Source organism: Schistocerca serialis, chromosome 12 (genome assembly GCF_023864345.2).
Source record: "Schistocerca serialis cubense isolate TAMUIC-IGC-003099 chromosome 12, iqSchSeri2.2, whole genome shotgun sequence".
NCBI classification, from domain to species: Eukaryota; Metazoa; Arthropoda; class Insecta; order Orthoptera; family Acrididae; genus Schistocerca; species Schistocerca serialis.
In genome coordinates this window covers 166,790,400-166,812,526 of record NC_064649.1, presented here as the reverse complement: position 1 = coordinate 166,812,526, position 22,127 = coordinate 166,790,400, and the positions used below count along the sequence as shown (strand labels likewise).

Sequence of the window (22,127 nt, the reverse complement as noted above, 5' to 3'; positions counted from 1 at the left end):
CTGATCAAAAACTTGAAGTTTTTGAAAGAAATCATTCGATGAGCTTGACACACACACACACACACACACACACACACACACACACACACACACGCACACACAACTGTGCCAGCTGGATACACAATTTTTGCATGTGCGGGCAAGGTTTTTTTATTTTATTTCATTAAGGACGACTTTCTGCCTGAAAGCTTTACATGTTTATCAGTCTTATTTTGCCTGTCTGCAGCTCAGCGCCTCCTCCATGTGATGAGTAGGGATCTATCCTTTCCATAATATTGCTGTTATTCCAACCTGGACATTCCTTTATTGAATATTACCTAGACGTTGTGATAAAAGTTAGCATCTACAATATGATTTAGCTGTAACTACTACTGTTTCAGAAACCTGTACATTGCCACTTATTTTCACAAATGTGCTATACTTGTTATATGACTTTGGAGTAATTACTTCACTTTCACGTACTACTACTACTACTACTCATACCTTCCGTATCTATTACCTACACCTATATGTGATTCTTCATTATCTTACTTTTCATTACTTTTCACATGATTACACTAATGGTTCCTATATGTTACAATTTTTGATTTTCTGTTGTACTCTGTCTTTCCCTTTTATAGTAATAAATTTTTTTCTGTTTTTATGTCTAGATTCAAAGTTTTATCTGACATGTTGTAGCAACTTTCAACACTGAAAGCATGAAGCAGCATTAGCTGTATCTTTGCCTTGGTCTGTCTGTCTGTCTATGATCAGATACTCTGACCTGATTTGCTTACAATTAGTTATAGCTGGACACAGCCTCTTTTGTGCAAAGATACCAGTTTGATTCTGTAGATGTTCAGTAGTTCAGACAGGGCAGTATTTACACAGATTGCCATATAGATATGATATGTGAATAACATTGATTTTTGTATCTGTATTACTTTATACCATATCCCGTAAAACTGAATGGACTTCATGTATTTCTGTTTGTTTCATGCTTTGTTTTGACACGTACAGATATCATAACAACGGTTTGAAGCAAACCAGTACTAATAACTATAAAAGATGTCTAAACACCTGCACGTCCTGCACTTCACAAAATTTAAACTCACAGCAGCTCACATCCCTTGCCCAATGCCACAGTTTGCAAGTGCCTTCTTCTCCAAGTACATCTACAACAGATCAAAATCAGTAATTCTTTACTCTCTTAGTAACCATCAGGTTCCATACCTGAAATGTGTGAATAAGACAGTGTCTCAAATGGCTCTGAGCACTATGGGACTTAACATCTGAGGTCATCAGTCCCCTAGAACTTAGAACTACTTAAACCTAACTAACCTAAGGACATCACACACATCCACGCCCGAGGCAGGATTCGAACCTGCGACCGTAGCGATTCCAGACTGAAGCGCCTAGAACCGCTCGGCCACAGCGGCCGGCAATGTGTGAATAAAACGGGCTCAAACGTTAACATTTTCACAATTCCACCTGCTTAAAAAATGATCTCGCATCATGACCTCACACCCAAATTACTTCTGGAAAATGAGGGACAGTGACTCTCATCCTTTAACGGGCACTACTTCAGAGCGGCTGTAAACACTCCGGCTGAAGTTTGTCAAAATCGGTAGATCAGTGTCTGTTCTCTGCTTACCAGAATTCTAAGAAGAAACAACAAATTACATGTGTTGAAGTGTGACATTTGATTTGGATACATTAAAGACAGTGGCAGACATGCTCTGAAGCTGCAACCAAATGAGTTTCATTCCTTTCGAGTGAAGATTCAACGACACCAAAATCATTTGCGATAATATCTTCTGGTAAACCTTATTTACGATAAAACTAAAATGTTTATTTCCAAATTTAAAGAAAATGAACTGTAACTGACAGACGCAAGTGATAAGATACAATCAGTATTCCTAGATTGCCAAGAGGTATTTGAGACTGCACCACACTGTTCACTGATAACCTGGAATGGATGGGGCAGGTGAGGGTCTACTAATTTACAGGAAGTTCTATAGAATATTACAGTACCCGTGTACCACACTCTTGAAAATGAACACTGAACTACACTGAATAACCTCTTGTTAGAGGACTAAGCACCTACTGCAATCCTGCACAATACGAACTACACAACTGAACAGCAATACAGAACAGACGATGTGCAAGGCAGGTAGGGAGAGGGACAATAGAGCAGGGGCGGGGGAAGATCCCTCAGTGTTGCCCGAGGGAGTGACCGGGGACAGGAAGGTGGGCCGTCGAGTGCAGACTGCGAGACTGTCGGAAGGAGAGGAGGGGGAGAGGAGAGAAGCGGAGAAGGGGAAAGAACTGTGCTGGTGCACTAGTGGAATAGAAAGTGAGGAGGGCTGGAGAGGCAGTGGAGAAGGAGAGAGAGAGAGGCAGACGGAGGGCAGGGACTAGCAGAGAATGACAAGGCCAGGGGGATGTGTTGCAAAGATACTTCCCACCTGTACAGCTGAGAAAATGTGATTAGGGTGAGAAGAATCCGTACGGCACAGACAGTGAAGTATTCACTGAAGTCAAGAGTACCAAGTCAGATGGCATGCTCGGCATCTGGACGGTCTAGCTGTGTCGGTCACAGTCGAGCGGTGGGTATTCGTGTGGAGAGAGCGCTTGTTAGTGCCCACGTACTATGCAGTATGGTGGTTGTAGCTAAGTAGGTAGACCACACGGGTCCTTTCACAGGTAATTCTGCCTTTGATGGGGTGGAAGATGTCTGCAGTGGGTGGTAGTGGGACGAAGTATGGGAGAGGTCTTGCAGCCTCACATCTAGATCTATTACAGGGGTATACAGGGTGTCCATAAAGTCCCTTTATAACTTCAAAATTTTATTACAATGGCAGTTGTTGAAATATTTTAACAAAATTTCTTTTATTGTAATCACTTTTTACTAAAAATTTTATATATACTAAAATTTTGTGTTTCAGATACCCTGTTGATGGAAGGGACTGAAGCTCTACGCAATGGCAGCTCCTCAAGAGAAGCCACGATGTGTGTCCTGGTTTACTGAGACAAAATCGGATGTTCAGACTCGACGGAACTTCAGAACGAAGTACGAAAGAGATCCACCATCGCGCCCTTCAATCTGCGCGTGGCACAAAAAATTCGTGGAGACAGGGACAGTGTCGGATAAAGCGAGGAGCGGGTGACCGAGAACACTGATCGCGTTTTAAATGTCTTTGCCCGTTCACCTATGAAATCCATCCGCACTGCTGCCAGACAGTTGCAACTACCACATTCAACTGTGCATAAGGTCCTCCAAAAGAACTTACAGTTGTACGCTTACAAAGTGCAACTGTTACCGACACTTGAGCCAAATGACAAGCCAAAACAGACAGAGTTTGCACTCGACATGCTGGAATGTCTTTCGGAGGATGAAGCGAGTTTCTTTCAGTGACGAGGAAACTTTTCATGTTTCTGGGACATTAAACAGACACAATGTGAGAATCTGGGGATCTGAACACACTCCCATGAGACTAGGGAGCTTGACCGGGATAGTCCAAAGTGAATGTGTGGTGTGGAATCGTGTGCAATAACTAGTCTATTTTTCTTCAAGAGTCAACAATTACTGCAGATGTTTACCTTGACCTTCTGACTGAATATGTAGCACCACAACTGATTGACTTACAACCAACTATCATTTTCCAGCAAGATGGTGCACCACCACATTGGGGACTGCACGTTCGTCGGCTCCTCAATGAAACATTTCCAGGTAGTTGGCTTGGAAGGGGTGGGCCAATTCCTTGGCCACAGCATTCGCCAGATATCACTCCCTTGGACTTTTTTTAATGGGGATGTGTAAAAGATATCATGTATCAAACACAGATGCTAACTCGAAGCAAAGGATTCGTAATGCCATTGCCACCATTGATGATGCTATGCTACAGCAAACGTGGAAAGAAATCGTGTACCGTCTCGACAAGCTTCGTGTAACTACAAGGCGCCCGTACAGAGGTCTATTAAACACTGTCAAAAAAACTTTTATAAACACTGATTACAATAAAAGAAATGTTACAATATTTTAACAACTGCCATTGTAATAAAATTTTGAAGTTGTAAAGGAACTTTATGGACAGCCTTTATATCAGACACGTGTCAAGGGGTTGGGAAGAGGTATGGAAGAGAGACGGACAAAATACTGCTTGGGTTGGCTCAGTGGGATGAGTGAGCAAGATTGTGGCGAGGATATTTCTTATTCACAGGTGCAACAAGAGATATTATAAATTCTGTTGGAGAACGTGATTCAGTTGCTCCACTGCTGGGTCGTACTGACTCACCAGGGAGATAGGCGAGTGTTAGGAGAGACAAGGGTGTAGTCAGGAATGCCCCAGAGAAGTGTAATAGGAGCTCTGTTGTTCGTTAAATACGTAAATGATTTGGCAGACACGGTGGGCAGCAATCTGCGGTTGTTCGCTGATGATGCTGTGATGTACGGTAAGGATTGAAAGTTGAGTGACTGTAGGAAGATACAAGACGACTTAAACAAAATTTCTAGTTGCGATGAATGGCAGCCAGCCTTAAATGTGGGCAAATGTAAGTTATTACAGATGAGTAGAACGATCATACCTGTAATGTTCAGATACAGTATTGCTAGTGTCCTGCTTGACAGTCATGTCGTTTAAATATCTGGGCATAACACTGCAAGGCAATATGAGGTGGAACGAGCATGTGAGAAGTGGTAGGGAATGCAAATTGTCAACTTCAGTTTATTGGCAGAATTTTAGGAAACAGTGGTTGACCTGTAAAGGAGACCGCATATAGAACGCTGGTGTGACCTATTCTTGAGTACTGCTTGAGTGTTTGGGATCCCTACCAGGTCAGATTGAAGGTAAACACTGAAGCAATTCAGGGGCAGGCGGCTAGATTTGTTACTGGTAGATTTGACCAACATGTAAGTGTTATGTAGATACTTTGGGAACTCGAATGGGAATGCCCAGAGGGCAGCTCTTTTTGAGGAACACTGATGAGAAAATTTAGAAAAAGGGCATTTGAAGCTCACTGCCAAATAATTCTACCACCACTGACATAAATTGTGTGCAAGGACCATGAAGATAAGATATGAGAAACTAGGGCTCATATGAAGCCATATAGACAGTCTTTTTTTCCCTTGCTATATTTGCAAGTGGATAGGAAGAAAAATGACAGGTAGTAGTACTCCGCCACACACCGTACAGTGGTTTGTGGAGTAACAGTGTAGATGTAGGACAACTTACAGCACACAGCAGCTGCCTGCACATACCCTAGGTGCATGGCATGTGTCACATGTTTTTCCTGGACATTCAAACTGAGCCACCACCTCATTTCACCCATACATTTTTCCCACTTCACATGGTCCTGCTTAACAACCGACCCCCCCCCCCCTGCCAATATCCAGGAATGCACCGTACTGATTTGGCCCAATCCATTTACATCAACTGTCGCCACTCAGCTCTGCCTGCCAACTTGCACCCCACATAATTCTTATTAGGGGAGTCCTACAGCTGTTGCTGTATCCCCAGTATCTACTGCCAAAGCCCTTGATCTTGCTAGTCTGTCTCACCCTTTCTTCTGTGCAATTATTGCCTGTATTTACTTTTACTTTTAATTTGTTAGTGGTATCATCCGGTTTTCAACTCTTTCTTATTTCATTTCCTTCATGGTTTTCTTCTACACTTTGTATGGTTCCTCTTTTTTCCCTTCTTCATGGTTTTAAGAGTCCCTTGTATTCTTATTCATTTTAAAAACCTTTCACTGTTGATCCTCACTCCTTCCATTTGCACCAATACAGAAAAGTTTCCCTTTTCTCCAGCCAGGACATATACTCACACACTGTTCCCATGGTGTTGCCTAGCTCCTAGAATCACCCTGTAATGGCACTGACAAATAGACCTCATTTTGTTACATTATACACTATAGTTGTGTTAAAAAGCGTTTACCTTATATAGTACTAGGTTAGGTGTTGTGATCAATAATCGATGTTGACATTGTATGTTCTTTGTAGCTTATGATCGTGATCTTTGGTCTACAACAGGTTTTTGGCCACTCGAGTTTTGGCTGCAGTCGAGTGTAGTCGTTTTCGAGTTTTGGCAAGAAATATGTGTTTTTGTTACAAATCAAACGTGGAACACTGCGTCATGATTTCATTATTCCAGTGATAATTGAAAAACCCCGCACCTTTTCTTGGACCGAGAGCAGGAAAGGAATCATCGCCTAGACAACGAGAAGCCACATGGACAATGCAGACTCAGCAGCATCAACAAAGGAAACACCATGGCAGCTCTTCAAAAGTACTATACAGCCATTAGTCACACCGAAATGGTGTCCATATGGAGATAACTTTTCCAGGATAAATACCTTCCAGTATAGTAGCGAGGGTTCATGACAACTGGGGGCTCATCCGGGATTAAGACATTTATATGTACTGGATTGACGAAATCTGTTTGCAGGAGTAAAAAATACGTTTTTATTGTGTCTAATGACCACGTGGTACCAAGAAGTGCAATACATGGCAGTCAAGGGAGACAAAACGAAACAGTAAAGTGGACTGACCACACGAGTGAGATCCCAGACCGAAAAGATAAGTGCATCTGTGTAGTGCTGTTTATTCCTTTTATTATTTTGTTTTTTAAATTTTACACAAATGACCATTATGAAAGAGGAAAGTGGTGCTGAATCAGAGCAGGATTGTGAAAATTTGTTAGTCTTTGGGGATACAGACATGTCGATAAAAACGGAAGATGAGTCAGTCAATGAAGCGGATCAAAGTCTTAATTCATCAGAACGTGAGATGTCGGACATTAAATCGCTGTTACAAATGAAACAATCGTTAGCTTTAAATCAAACAGTTGCAGCATGCTTACAAGTTAATGAAGAACAATTACAAAACATGAATCAAACGGTTGCGGACAGTTTTCGGGTCATAAATCAGAATGTATCGTGTCTAGAGTGAGTGATGAACAAAAACATTGATAATGTCTTACTTTGGGGTAATAAACTTCGCAGTGATATATCTAAGATAGACAAGAAACTTAGCAAGGCGGAAACAAAGATTTTGGCAGTAGAATCTAAAGTGGGGGAAGTAAAATCTAGTCTGAGTAACAAAATTCAGTCTGTAAAAAATGAACTGCTCACAGACAAAGAGAAAATTCAAAGTGTTTTGTTAATGTTAATAGTTAAATAGATACAGTTTGTGTAAATGTAAAAGCTATGGCAGTAGATGTTGAAAGTAAAGTAGATTCAAAACTAACTGTTGTGAATGATAAACTGGAAACAGTCAGTAACACAGTAAAACTCCACGAGATTGAAACTAAGACAAACGTTAGTGAACTAAAAAGTACAGTATCAGACTTGAACCAGAAGTTTGAAATATTTAGCAATGACATCATTGTCATCGTCGTCGTCATGGTCTTCAGTCCAGAGACTGGTTTGATGCAGCTCTCCATGCTACTCTATCCTGTGCAAGCTTCTTCATCTCCCAGTATCTACTTCAACCTACATCCTTCTGAATCTGCTTAGTGTATTCATCTCTTGGTCTCCCTCTACGATTTTTACCCTCCACGCTGCCCTCCAATACTAAATTGGTGATCCCTTGATGCCTCAGAACATGTCCTACCAACCGATCCCTTCTTCTTGTCAAGTTGTGCCACAAATTCCTCTTCTCCCCAATTCTATTCAATACCTCCTCATTAGTTATGTGTTCTACCCATCTAATCTTCAGCATTCTTCTGTAGCACCACATTTCGAAAGCTTCTATTCACTTCTTGTCTAAATTATTTATCATCCATGTTTCACTTCCATACATGGCTACACTCCATACAAATACTTCCAGAAATGACTTCCTGACACTTAAATCTATATTCGATGTTAACAAATTTCTCTTCTTCAGAAACGCTTTCCTTGCCATTGCCAGTCTACATTTTATATCCTCTCTACTTCGACCATCATCAGTTATTTTGCTCCCCAAATAGCAAAACTCATTTACTACTTTAAGCATCTCATTTCCTAATCTAATTCCCACAGCATTACCCAATTTAATTTGGCTACATTCCATTATCCTCATTTTGCTTTTGTTGATGTTCATCTTATATCCTCCTTTCAAGACACTGTCCATTCCGTCCAGCTGCTCTTCCAGGTCATTTGGTGTGTCTAACAGAATTACAATGTCATCGGAGAACCTCAAAGTTTTTATTTCTTCTCCATGGATTTTAATTCCTACTCCAAATGTGTCTTTTGTTTCCTTTACTACTTGCTCAATATACAGAGTGAATAACATCGGTGATAGGCGACAACCCTGTCTCACTCCCTTCCCAACCGCTCCTTCCCTCTCATGCCCCTCGACTCTTATAACTGCCATCTGGTTTCTGTACAAATTGCAAATAGCCGTTCGCTCCCTGTATTTTACCCCAGCCACCTTCAGAATTTGAAAGAGAGTATTCCGATCAACATTGTCAAAAGCTTCCTCCAAGTCTACAAATGCTAGAAATGTAGGTTTGCCTTTCCTTAATCTATTCTCTAAGCTAAGTCGTAGGGTCAGTATTGCCTCATGTGTTCCAACATTTCTATGGAATCCACACTGATCTTCCCCGAGGTCGGCTTCTACCAGTTTTTCCATTCATCTGTAAAGAATTCGTGTTAGTATTTTGCAGGTGTGGCTTATTAAACTGATAGTTTGGTAATTTTCACACCTGTCAGCACCTGCTTTCTTTGGGATTGGAATTATTATATTCTTCTTGAAATCTGAGGGTATTTCACCTGTCTCATACATCTTGCTCACCAGATGGTAGAGTTTTGTCAGGGCTGGCTCTCCCAAGGCTATCAGTAGTTCTAATGGAATGTTGTTTATTCCCGATGATGTAGATAACAAAAAATTTTCTATAAACACATGTACATTATTATCCAATATTCCAGTTAAAAACTTTTCTAATGAGTGTAGTTTGCATCCTGTCAACTTTCTGCAGAATTGTAGAGACAACTTTTTGCCCTATAGGGGTGAAAGTTTCAAAATTAAATTTGTAAAAAAATTTTTTGAGGGGGAATCTTTATCATGGGCCGATCAAAATTTTTCTATTGGCATGTCTTATTCAGAATTTGAAACTGAGTTCTTAAAACGGTTCTGGTCTGAAACTGAACAAGCCAGGATAAAGAGCGAGTTCCTGAATGGACCAAATTGTAGGGAAACACAGGGGACTATGAAACAGTTTTGTAAAAATCAATTGAAGAAACTTGTACATTTGAGTAAACTCTTTGATGAGCTCACACAGATAGATGCTTTAAAGAGAAGGTTGCCAACAGATGTGCAATGGGACCTAGTTTATGGACCAGGTGACAACATTGACAATTTCTGAACTACGTGGACAAACTAGACAGGATTATAGACAAAGTGGGGAAACCAAAAAACCATTTCAATCACAGAGAGGTGGGGATCATAGTTGGGGAAACACTAATTTTAACAGAAGGGAAAACAGGAGGTCTAACAACCATAGTTTTCATCATAGGGAACAAAATAGTCACAACAATAATAATAATAATAATTTCCATTCAAGGGAAAACTATAATTTCCTTTCATGAGGACAATCTGGGAACAATTGGAACAGAAGTAATAACAGGGAGTCTGAAAACAGGAATTGGCATGAACATAGTGACACCAGGAGTCAAAATGTTATGGGAAGTCATGAAGTAAAAAACTAGCATGTGCTCCATTGTCGGTCCACAAGGTAGGGGCGAAAAGCATAGATATTAGATGGACCAATAACAGTGACTACGCTGCACCAAAAGATACATAAGGAGTAATGAGTAGTTATCTTATGAACGTGTACTACCCTCTAAACACAGTACCTGTTAAGAATGAACACACTGGTTGTAATAAAGAGCCAGAGGAAGTAATTGACTTAGCTGAATTTTATGAATGGGCAGAAACTTGTAGTTTGTCAGAGGACCAGCAGGTTAACGATTTACACGATTTAGGAATTGAAGCACTGTTGAGGGAACCAGGCGAGCAAATTGTTGACACTGATTTAACGAGCAAAGAATTAAATACACTTGGGTGTGAAAGCAACGTTTTAAGTTTTCAGGAGAGAGGGGTTGATGATTGTAATAGTTGGGAAAATGAAGATTTAATTATACATGATGATGGTGAGAAATATTTTGTTTGCTTGAAAGAGGAAATGGAAGCATTAGGTGCTGTGGGAGAAACTGATATGCATGTTGTAGATGTACCCAAGGATGTTCTTAACAATTTAAGTGGTGTTAATGTCAGTGTCACAACCAATAGGTTCTGTAATCCAACATCTTATGAAGGAACCTGGGTAGATGATAAAGATTCCCTGAACAGTAAAACTGACTGTGCAAGTAGGCTATCGTTTGATACGAACAAAGGTGAATTATTTCTTTATAATATTTGGCTATATAGCGATGCAATTAGAAATGATAGCAGTTTTAGAAAAATGATTCTTAATATGTCTCAAATTTTATATCCTGATTGGTGGCAAAATACTAAACATACTATTGTTGAACAACTGAAGGATAAATACCTTAGTGATGACCAATGTTACACGGATGAAAATGCTTGGATTAGTGAAATTATCAATGCAAGTGACAGTGCAGATGATGTCTATGTTAATGTAATGACCATAGGTAATAAAGGTGACAGTAATATAGGTAATTGTAAGTCAGGAAGTCATTGTTTCAGTGAAATTGAAAATGATTTATTGTATGAATATGTTCAGCCTGAAAAAGGTGATGACATTAGAGTAAAAGTTGGTACCTGGGAAGGCAAGTGCCTTATAGACACAGGGAGTCAAGTGTCAAGAATATCTGAAATACTAAGCAAAAATCTGAAGTGCGAGAAAGATTACACTGAAATGGCAGTCATTGGGGTGAAAATAAGAGGTGGTATAGGAAAACATAGTAAAACCATGAAAAGTCAAACTTTTTTATCTTTTACAATTGAGGGAGTCACATTTACACATGGATGCCTAATTATACCAGGACTCGGTGAGGACTGTATTCTCAGGATGTTATGGATTCGGAGTGTAGAAGGAAGATTTGACTGGGGAGGACAAAAACTTGTCATAACAACACCAAATGCGGTGTGTATCTCCACCAAGTTTGTCAGATCAAATACAGTTTCGTGTAATGATAAATTTAATACTGTAAATTTGTAAAGGAGAAAAGATATGTTGACAAACACTTAACAGAGCTAGACTTAAGTGAAGTAGATTTCAAAACACTTGTAAACACAAAGATTTCAGAAGCTAGTGGTCTAAACAATGGGCAAAAACAGGAAATAGAGTCTTTGTTATGGGAATGCAGTGATGTCTTTAGCAACATTCCAGGGAAAGTTAGGGGTTACCAATGTACTCTGCTAGTAAGATGCCATGACCCATTTTTCATAAATCCGTATGGTGTGCCCATAGCAAAACATACAGTGGTTCAGAAAGAATTACATAAGATGGAAGTGTGTGGCATTATTGAAAGGAGTATCAGTGCTTATAATAACCCACTGGTAGTTGCGTCAAAGAGAGATGGGAGAGTGAGAATAGTTCCGACTCCAGGCCTTTAAACAAGATCTTATACTGGGAAACAGACCACCCTGAAAACATCGATGAGCTGTTGCACAAGTTCAAGGATGTAAAATTAATGTCAAGTCTAGACCTAACCTCAGGCTTTCACCAAGTACTCCTGGCACCCAACTCTAGGAAATACACTGCTTTTCTACACAATAGCCATTGCTATCAATACTGTGTCAACTCACTGGTAGCAGAATTCATTAGAGCTTTAGACCATGTGCTTGGGCAGGAACTTGTATCCAAATTATAGTGATTTACGTAGATGACATTTTAGTAACTGGACAAGATTGGAATGAGCACGTTGGGCTTTTAAGACAGGCGTGTGAGATATTTAGAAGAGGGAGAATGGCACTAAAACTAGAAAAGTGCAAATTTGCAGTACCCGAGTTAAAATTTTTGGGACATGTCATAACAGAAAAAGGAATTTTGGCAGATCCAGACAAAACTAAAGCTATTGCAGAGTTCCCTATACCCCATAACAGAAAACGACTGAAATCATTTTATGGGCTATGTGGCTGTCTAGAAAATTTGTAAGTAAACAAAGCTTAAACACACCCTCTCTAAGTAACTTGTTAAAGGAGGACACTGTTTGGATATGGAGTAAAGGTTGTCAAGAGGCTTTCGACAGAATAAAAAAGGAACTTAATAACCAGAACCTGTTACACAGACCAGATTTCAATTTACCTTTCTGTTTACATACTGACAGTAGTGATTATGGGCTAGGTGCTAAATTATTTCAAATAAAAGAAGTAAATGAGGAGACAGTTCATTCTACAACTGCATTTGCAAGCAGAATGTTATTGAAGCATGAAAAGAACTATACAGCCACAGAAAGAGACTTATTAGCCATACAGTGGTCATTTTCAAAATTCAGGACCTATTTACTTGGGCATATGGTAATAGTGTACTCTGATCATAAAGCCTTAAGCTATTTACTGGAATGCAAGCTCTATCATGATAGACTTACAAGATGGGAATTGAATTTACAACAATTCAACTTTGAAATTAAGTATATTAAAGGCACTGACAACATAGTTGCAGATGCTCTATCAAGGCTACCAAGAGGAGGGGAACAGAAATTTTTGACCAGAATGAAGAAAATCAGTTTAAAATGAGGTATATTAAAGGGGTCACAGATGAAAAAGTTGTTAGATCATTGTGCGATAAAATCAGGAGGAGCCAGAACCGTGATATAAATTGGAAATTAATAATGAGCTGTTTAGGAAAAAAGGACTATGAAAAATTAGACAAGTACTATAAGGTGTTTAAAGGTATTCTATTTAGGAGAACTGACGAAGACTCAGACAATTGGAAACTATGCTGGCCTGAGGATGAAGCTGAGAGGTTAATTAGGTATACTCATGAGAGCTATGGTCATTGTGGCATTCAGAAGTGTATGCAGAAATTACAAGAAAACATATACTTCTACAATATGGCCAAGAAAGTTAGAAAATAATTCTCAACTTGTGATAAGTGCCAACGAGTCAAAGTAAGTAACAGAAAATGTCATGGTGGAATGCAAAACATTACTCCTGCACAACCTCTAAGCTTAGTCGCTGTTGATTTCTATGGGCCTCTTCCAAGGAGTAGGAGTGGCCACTGCTACATTTTAGTCATGGTGGATGTATTTTCTAAACTAATCAAGTTGTATCCTGTCAGAAAAGCTACAGGTAAAGAGATAATTACAAAAGTTGGATAAGACTATTTCTTAAATGTTGGGCAACCAAAAGCAACCTTGTCGGATAACAATTCTCAGTTTTTGTCAAAAGTTTGGAAAGCCTTTGTTGACAAATCAGGAATCAAACATGTTCAAATATCTGTAAATAATCCGTCGTCAAACCCAGCTGAGAGGTATATGCGCGAGATTGGTCGTTTATGTCGTACATATTGCAGTCATAAACATCCCACATGGTATGGCCATGTACAAGACTTTGAAAATGTAATGAACAGTTTGCAACATACTTCCACAGGATTTTCACCTAATGAAATGATGTTTCATCTAAAACCAGACAACATTATCACTGAACTCATAGAATTTCCACCGTGCACAATGATGACTATGCGTGACTGTGAAGCCATAGTCAAAAAAACCATGATAAAACAGGGGGAAATTAGAAAAAGACTACATGATGGCAAAATCAAAGTGACCAAGTTTAAAGTTGGAGATTATGTTTTAGTAAAATCACATGAGAAATCAAAAATTATAACTTCTGAAATAAAGAAATTCTTCAATATATACACGGGTCCATTTGAGATTGTAGAGCATTCACACCCTAATGCATACCGGTTGGTGTATCCTAAATCTAGAAAATTTCTCTGACTAAGGAATATTGTTTCGTTGAAATTGTATAAACAAAAGGGGTAAGACTATTCTGAGAAAGTTAAAAGGTGACTCAACCAAAGTTTTTCACTGGAAATTATGAAATGTTATGTATAAAAATTGTCTGATTTTGATACAGTTTTGTATCCTTGAAAATGTTTATTATTTGTTTAAAATGTATTCGCTGTATGAAGTGCTTGCAATGAATTTTCTCTGTGTAATATGCTTACCGTGTTAGTTCTTGATATTTCTGTATGTTTATGCAATTTGAATGATATTTGATAATTTGTGTAATTTTAGCTTGTGTAACCTTCTCACACCACACTCATTGAGACATCATTTAAAATGCAAACCACTAATCAGCACTAAATCTGTCTTACAACAATTAAGTTTTTTTTATAATTTTTTTAATCTTAAAGGCAGAGTCCTAATTACTACACACCTAAGTGTTTGAGACGTCCAACTTTACTAGGAGAGAATCGTTTTTAGTAAACCACATGAGTTACTGTATATTTGTTTCTCAACCACTGCAAAGCATAAGCAGTAATATTTTTTTCTAATTTTGATATGTACACACCATTCTAAAACTTTCAGCCATGATACTACCCTAGCACTTTTACTGTGAATATGAACCCTTGCAACAGACTGACTGTAACTTTACTTTTGAAAACAATTTAATTTTTTGTTTATCCTTGCAGTAAGTGTTAGAGTTTGTGATAAGACATTTTACACCAAATATGTTAATGCATTTGTATTACATGTTTATTGAATTTATTATTATTTAAAGGATCCTTTTTGGACCAGTCCATACCTGAGTAGTATCACTCAGACAGATTCTGTAAACTTCTCCCACTAGATAAACATTACTAGAAGGTTAACTATGCATCCTAACCACATACTTACATATAAACATTATGTAACCAAAAGGTGATCTCTGTATGTGATTTTTAGATAACATGGTATTATAATCAATGAAGCACTACAAACAGCTAAGCTGTGGAAATTGATGTGCTGCAGAACAAACAGAAATCAGACCTATTAACAGAAGTCGCCTAAGTGAAAATGGCCAATGTGGGACATTACTGTGAGTATTGAGAAAAGTGATCAACAAAATAAAATACAATAAACTAGTAGTTAAAAGTTATAACCTTAATGTGAAGTGCTACAGCATTATGGGCTCTTCTAAGTGAAAATTGTAAATCTTCTTTTGTATTTCATTTACCTTAAGATTAACAATTGTATGTTTTCCTTTACTTTGTGTAACAATTTAAGTGTTAAACCTAATGCCATGCCAATCGCTATGGGCGGAAAGTTAGCATAATTCACAGAAAACAGTGCTATTAAAATTTTTGATTTATTTAAAATCATATTCTTTGCAGTTCCATTATTCTGGTCTCAGAATTTTGTTCACATGCTCATACTTACAAAATTCTTCGGGGGCTACTGTAATGGAACGGTCAAATAGACCTCATTTTGCTATATTATACACTATAGTTGTGTTAAAAAGTGTTTACCTTATATAGTACTAGGTTAGGTGTTGCGATCAATAATCAATGTTGACATTGTATGTTCTTTGCAGCTTATGACCGCGATCTTTGGTCTACAACGGGTTTTTGGCCACTCTAGTTTTGGCCACGGTCGAGTGTAGTCGTTTTCGAGTTTTGGCAAGAAATATGTGTTTTTGTTACAAATCAATCGTGGAATACTGTGTCATGATTTCATTAGTCCAGTGATAATTAAAAAATCTGCACCTTTTCTTGGACCCAGAGCATCAAGGAATCATCGCCTAGACAATGAGAAGCCACATGGACAACACAGACTCAGCAGCATCAACAAAGGAGATATCACAGCCAGCTCTACAAAAGTACTATACAACCATTAGCCACACCATAACGGTGTCCTTATGGAGATTAATTTTTCCGGCATAGTAGAGAGGGTTCATGACACCCCAAATGGCCTACCATCAAATTACCTATCTCCAGCTGCAACCCATCCTTCCACAATGACATCTGTTCAAATTCTATCAATCCACAGCTCTCACACACAACCCAAATCCCTGCATCCCATCTCCCAAACTGAAACACTTGTCCTCCAGGAACTATAGTGCATGTACAACACAATCTCAAAACACTGTCCAATCAGTTCACCTTATAATCCTACTTCTTACTCCAACTATCCTCGACTACTGCAAGAGCCTCCATCAAAGCTCCCCCCTAGCCATCAAACTCTGTTTTGCAGACCTGTTGTGTCTGTCACACCTTCAGAAATTTCCTCCTGCCACACTACAGAACCCGCAGCCTAAACACACACTTAACACAATTATGAATGTGTCCTCCAAAAGCCTCAGTCCCACAGAAGTATCAGTCTTTTAAATGGCCACATCATCCAGCCCACACCCAAATTTAATCATACTGGTCTTGTTAAAGGCATTCACTCCTTCTCCCATCCCCTACAAGATCATTTGATAACATACCAGAATTCCCCAGCCTCCAACATTGGCTCATCATCATTCCCCAAATACCTCTACATGCAGACCAACATCACATCCACAAAAAGAACTGCAATTCAACACCTAAATAGTGATCCCAACCATATGATACTACATGCAGACAAAGGCTCCATCATTGCGGTCACAAACTGAAGGGATTACCTGACTATGGATTCTGCCAGCTATCACAGAGGTCCACATACAGGCTCTGCCAGTGTGACCTTATTCCAGAAATAGGGTAGCATCTCCAGTCCATCCTCAAATCACAAAATATACCCCAGACCCTCTCCCCTGAATCTATCCCCCTCCTCACCCCCACCACCCTCTATTCTCATACCTCAAATACTTCCCCTTCTTCCCATTATTAATCTTCTGACAGGTTTGATACGGTCTGCCACGAATTCTTCTCATGCCAACCTCTGTTATGTTGCAGGAAGGCACACTAAAAAGACCGCTAAGCATTTGATCTTCCATCCGAAAGACCTCAGAGAAGCAATCTGGATGATGCGGGTAAGGAGGAGGCTGGGGCAGGGAGAGGGACGGATAGCAGGGCAGGGGTGGTGTAGGGTGGGGTACAGTAAAGTGCTGCTTGTGGGAGCATACCCAGAGTGTCATTGGGACAGGGTAGGGCAGCTAGGTGCCATTAGGTGGTTAGATGAGAGGGGTGGGGAGGGAGAGATCAGAAAAGGAGAGAAGTAGAGGAAGGGAGGGAAAAAGAGAGAGAGCGAAAGAGAGACAAGTGGGTGCGTTGGTGGAATAGGTTTTGTAGTGCTGGAATGGAAGCAAGGAAGGGGATAAGTGGGCAAAGAACTGGCAATAATGAAAGCCAAGGCCAAGAGAATTACAGGAACACGGACAGTTCCCAACCGAGCAATTCAGAAAAGCTGGTGTATGTAGGAAGAATACGGGTGGTGCAGGCTTGGAAGCAGTTTTTAACCTTTACAGCTACCTCTCTAGTACCACGGAAATTACTCTCTGATGTCTTCCTGTCACTACTTCTTGTCAATGTTTTCCATGTTTGTTTATTCACTGATAGTGCAAAGAACATCTTTATTCCTTATCACTCCACATAATTTTTGACATTCCTCTACAGAACCACTTATCAAACACTTCTTTACTGGTTTCCTCACGTCCACGATTCACTACGACATAATGCTACATTCCAAATCTATACTCTCAGGAAGTTCTTTGTCATATTATGGGCAATGTTTGATACTAATAGACTTCTTACGGTCATCAATGCCCACTTTGCCCCCATTAGTCTGCTCTTTGTGTTCTCCTGGCTTTGTCACTCACTTGTTTTCACTTCTGAGGTAGCAGAATTCCTTAATTTTCATGATCAGTTTATCACTAATCTCATTTATGCTACTCCTCATTGCTTTTGTCTTTCTTTGGTTTCCTCTTAATCCACATTCAATACTCACTGGACTGTTCATTCCTTCGAGAGGTTCTGTACTTCTTCTTCACTTTCACTGAGGACAGTAGTGCCCACAGCAAACATCATCACCGATAGCCTTTCAGCCTACATTTTAAAATCCCACCACTAAACCTTCCTTTTTATTTCTGTCACTATTTCTTTGACATACGATTGAACGGCAGACGTAAAGACTACATCCCTGTCCTTCATTCTTCTTAATCTGAGTACTTGGTCTTCCATTCTTATTTTTCTCTCTTGGTTCTTGTACACATTGTACATTATCCATTATGCAGGGTGATCAGAAACAGTCTGAAAAACTTGTAAGGGTGTTGCAGGGTATGTTGTGCTGAGAAAATAATGCAATATATTGTGCTGTTTCCAATTTATTTAGTATTGTAGATTATCAATCAGATCATCGAGTGGACTAATTCCAGCACTTGCACACGCTGAAATGTGGTAATGCACAGGCACCTGTGGGTTCCTGAGTTACCACTTGTTCAAACGCTCATTACTAGTTAAAACGTGTCTTTTGTAGAAGTGATATATTTAAGCTAGGTGAGCAAAAGTTATGTTTGTTTGGTTTGAGGAAATCGAACTAAGAACAAGTTTGGTGCCACTATTTGAATTTGCACACGTGACAACCCGACTGGCCAATTTCAATGCTAAATAACCGAAATGGCGCAACATATCTAATTTTTTTCCGAACGTTCCTTTCTCGGCATATCCTCCTTTACAGCATCCTTACAAGCTTTTCACACTGTTTCTGACCACCCTGTGTATTACCTTATTCTTACTGATCTCACAATTTGAACATCACCATTTTACATTGTCTAAAGCTTTTTCCAGGTCAACAAATCTTACGAAAGTGTTTTGATTTTTTCTTACTTTTGCTTCCCTTACAGACTGCGACATCAAAACCGCCTATCTAGTGCCTTTATGTACCCAAAAGCCAAACTGATCCTCATCAAATGCATCCTCAATTTTCCACTCATCGATCTACTATTCTTGCCAGCAACTTGGATGCACGAGCTGTTAATCTAATTTGGTGATAGTTCTCGCACTTGTCTGGCCTCACTGTGTATGGGATTGTGTGGATAATACGTTTTTGAAAGTCTTACGGTATGTCTACAGACTTGCGCATTCCACACAACAACTGGCTGCTACTTCCCCAATGATTTCTGGAATTCCAAGGTATGTTCTTTTGCCCTTCTACCTTACTTGATTGCAAGTCTTCCAAAGTTCTTTTGAATTCCAACTAACACTGGATACCCAATGTATTCCATATCAACTGGCATTTCTTCTTCTATCACATTAGAGAAGTTTTTGCCCTCGTAGAGGCCTTCAGTGTGCTCTTTCCACGTAGCTACGCATTGCTCTGTATTTTACAGTGGAATTCCCATTACTCTCTTAGTGTTGATGCCCTTGCTTTTACTTTCATCAAAGTTGTTTTGACTTTTCTGTATGCCGAATCAATCTTTCTGAGGACCATTTCTTTTTCTATTCCTCCAACTATTTCCTGCAGCCATTTCATGTTTATTTCCCTGCACTCCCCATTTATTTTACTCCTGAATGAGATACTGCTATATCCCTGTATTTTTCCTGAACATTTCTGAACCTCCTCTGTTTGTCAAAGTATTTCTTGTGTTACACAAGGTTTCTTCACACATACCTTCCTCGTACCTATGTTTTTCTGTGCAACTTCTGTGACTTCCCTTTTTACAGATGTTCATTCCTCTTCAACTGCACTGTCTACTGTGATACTGATTACTGCAGTATCTACACCGTTGGAGACCTTCAAGTGCTCATTGTCATTCCTCAATACTTCAGTTCTTACTTCTTTGCACACTGATTCTTCCATACGATCAAACTTCACCTTATTCTTCAGCATTACTAAACTGAGTTTTGAGTCTGTATAGGGTCCTGGATATTACACTCCAATATCTAATTTTGGAATATCTGTCTGATGATGATGTTGTCTTCCTCGGCTCAACAAGCTCCCTTCCTCGACGCCTATCATCACCTCACATCGATACATACATCCACATCAATGAACAATATCTCTCATTCCACACTAAGAAATCCTTCCATACAGGCTAGCCAACTGTGGCTGTCACACCTGCACCAATGGGCAGTCCCCTGCCAAACATGCCGAGGGTCTCGTCTGAGCCTTCACAGATCAAAATTAACCTCACTATCTTATCCAGGGACAGATCTCCTGGACTTTCTCTCCCTACTCACCTACCGGTGACAGACGAGCAGTTTGACTCGACTCAGTTCCACCCGGGACTGGAGCAGCTGAATCGCATTCTCCACCAGGATTTCAATTACCTCTCACTTTGCTCTGAAATGAGAAATGTCCTCCCCACCTCACCTACAGCAGCATTCGTATGCTCGTACAACCTACACAGTATCCTTGCCTATCCCTAATTCATATCTGCCCCTTGCCACGAGGCTCACGGCCTTATAATAGACCTAGATGCATGACCTTCCCATACTTACTTCCACTACCACCTACTCCACTACTGTCACAGACGTTTCTTGCCCCATCAAAAGCAGCCACCTGGTATACCAACCACTGTGTGGCATTGTACACAGGCACAAACAATAACAAGGTATCTGTCCACACGAACAGCCACCGTCCAACTGCCAACTCAGCTGCCGAGCGTGCCACACGGCACAGTGTGCTCATCTTCGAGACTGCTTCAGGGCCCTTGCCATCTGGATTCTTACCCGAATAGCACAAGTGAGAACTAAGTCTGCAATATATCCTTCATTTCTGCAACTCCCCTGGCCTCAATTTTCCCTAGTACCTGGTCTCCATCGGTCGCTATCCCCTGCACTGCTCACACACTCTTTCTATCCTTCCAGAGCACCTGGATAGTCCTTTCCCCTTCTCTGCGTCTCTCCTCTCCTATTTTAATAAATTGCATCAGACTATAGAAATGTGTGTTCACACGTAACTTACTTAAATGCTAGAGCAGCTGTTCCAGGCAGTAGTTGATCAGGGAGTGTTATCATAAGTTCCTGCAAGTTCTTCAAGCTTCCCAGGGCGGTAAACGCCTCTGTCACTGCAGTGTGGTCTAAGTGGGTCTCGTAGAGTTGCACACGTTCTAAGCTGTTGGCGCAGACTGTCAGCAATGGTGAGATAGACCTGTGAACAACAGAAATGGGACTCGTGAGAGTTATTTATCTCCTGCCCTGTTTCATATGTCCGAAGAAACAATGTAACTTATCTAACTCTAAATTTATGGTTCTTATCCTGTATTTTTAATAGTACCATGTTCAGCTGTCACCTTTACGACATTAGCCACCATAATATGAGATCATTACTATTACTATAACATTAATTTCTATCAGAAGCATAACTACCATTGACTAATTATATAATTATATGTGATAACACACTGATTACTACAGCTGTCACTTACGGTGAATATAAGTCAGGGCACTAGGGCTAACACAGTGTCCACAGACACACAAATGGCACACCCGGAATACTCGAGGCAGCCGCCATAGGCAGCCCAGTCACCAACTGCCGTCTCCTGGTCGCCGTTAGTGCACCACTACTCCCGTGACATCCGACACGGATACTGTCCTTTTAAGGACACACACGGGCCTCCCGGACTTCAGTTTTTAATGCATTTGAGACATATAGATACCTTCTTGCTATTGTCACTCTGTGATTCAAGAAATTCTCTCTTATGGCCGTATGACTCACGTTCCTAGTTATAACAAGTGGTGATGAGAGAGGCTCAGATTTTCACATGTTTCATTTTTTGTCATTTTCCGGCCATTCAGTTCTTCCACAGTGGCTTCACTCCAGTTACTTCTGCAACAGCACGCTGATGTGACCGTGCCAGAATGGTGACTGGCTACGATGACCCACGCTCAGCTGCCGGTTGTTCACCCACCGACGTACCCACCCTATAACAAATCTGCAGAATACTGGGAAGCTTCATTGACATTCTGTGGCATTTTGGGTGGTCGACAAGGAGGTCTCTAAAGCTCTTTTCTTATCACGGGTACACCTTGTACGTATCACTTACTGTGTCAATTAGCTCCTCTGCAAGAACCAGCATTGCTTTCTTTTGACGATATGTCGCTTGCTGTCCTCCTACCACCACAAGAGTACGTGTGTGGTCAGTGCACATGTCGAATTCTACCAATGTGTCAAAGAGCTGCTGAAATTGCGTCGAGCTCATTGAGCTTCACGGCCTCAGTCGTGTCAGTTTATCACGGCTCAGTCTATGTGGACACCACAGTCATTCATTCAGCTACAGATACGGAAGTGCACCAACGTGCCCTGAAGCTTGAGGACCGTATGTTGGAAGAGGTTTCGAATATTGCACAATTGTT

The 22,127-nt window shown here is 40.2% G+C and overlaps 1 protein-coding gene across 4 annotated transcripts in view; it reads right to left on the bottom strand.

Moving 5' to 3' along the window:
* The window catches only part of LOC126428312 (uncharacterized), a 196,262-nt gene that overhangs the window by 93,193 nt on the left and 80,942 nt on the right, over nucleotides 1-22,127 (bottom strand). For all 4 annotated transcript variants that reach the window (XM_050090244.1, XM_050090245.1, XM_050090247.1 and 1 more), the window contains one exon: nucleotides 20,737-20,922. In XM_050090244.1, the coding sequence (XP_049946201.1) occupies nucleotides 20,737-20,922 (186 nt within the window). The remainder of the gene's footprint in view (nucleotides 1-20,736; nucleotides 20,923-22,127) is intronic.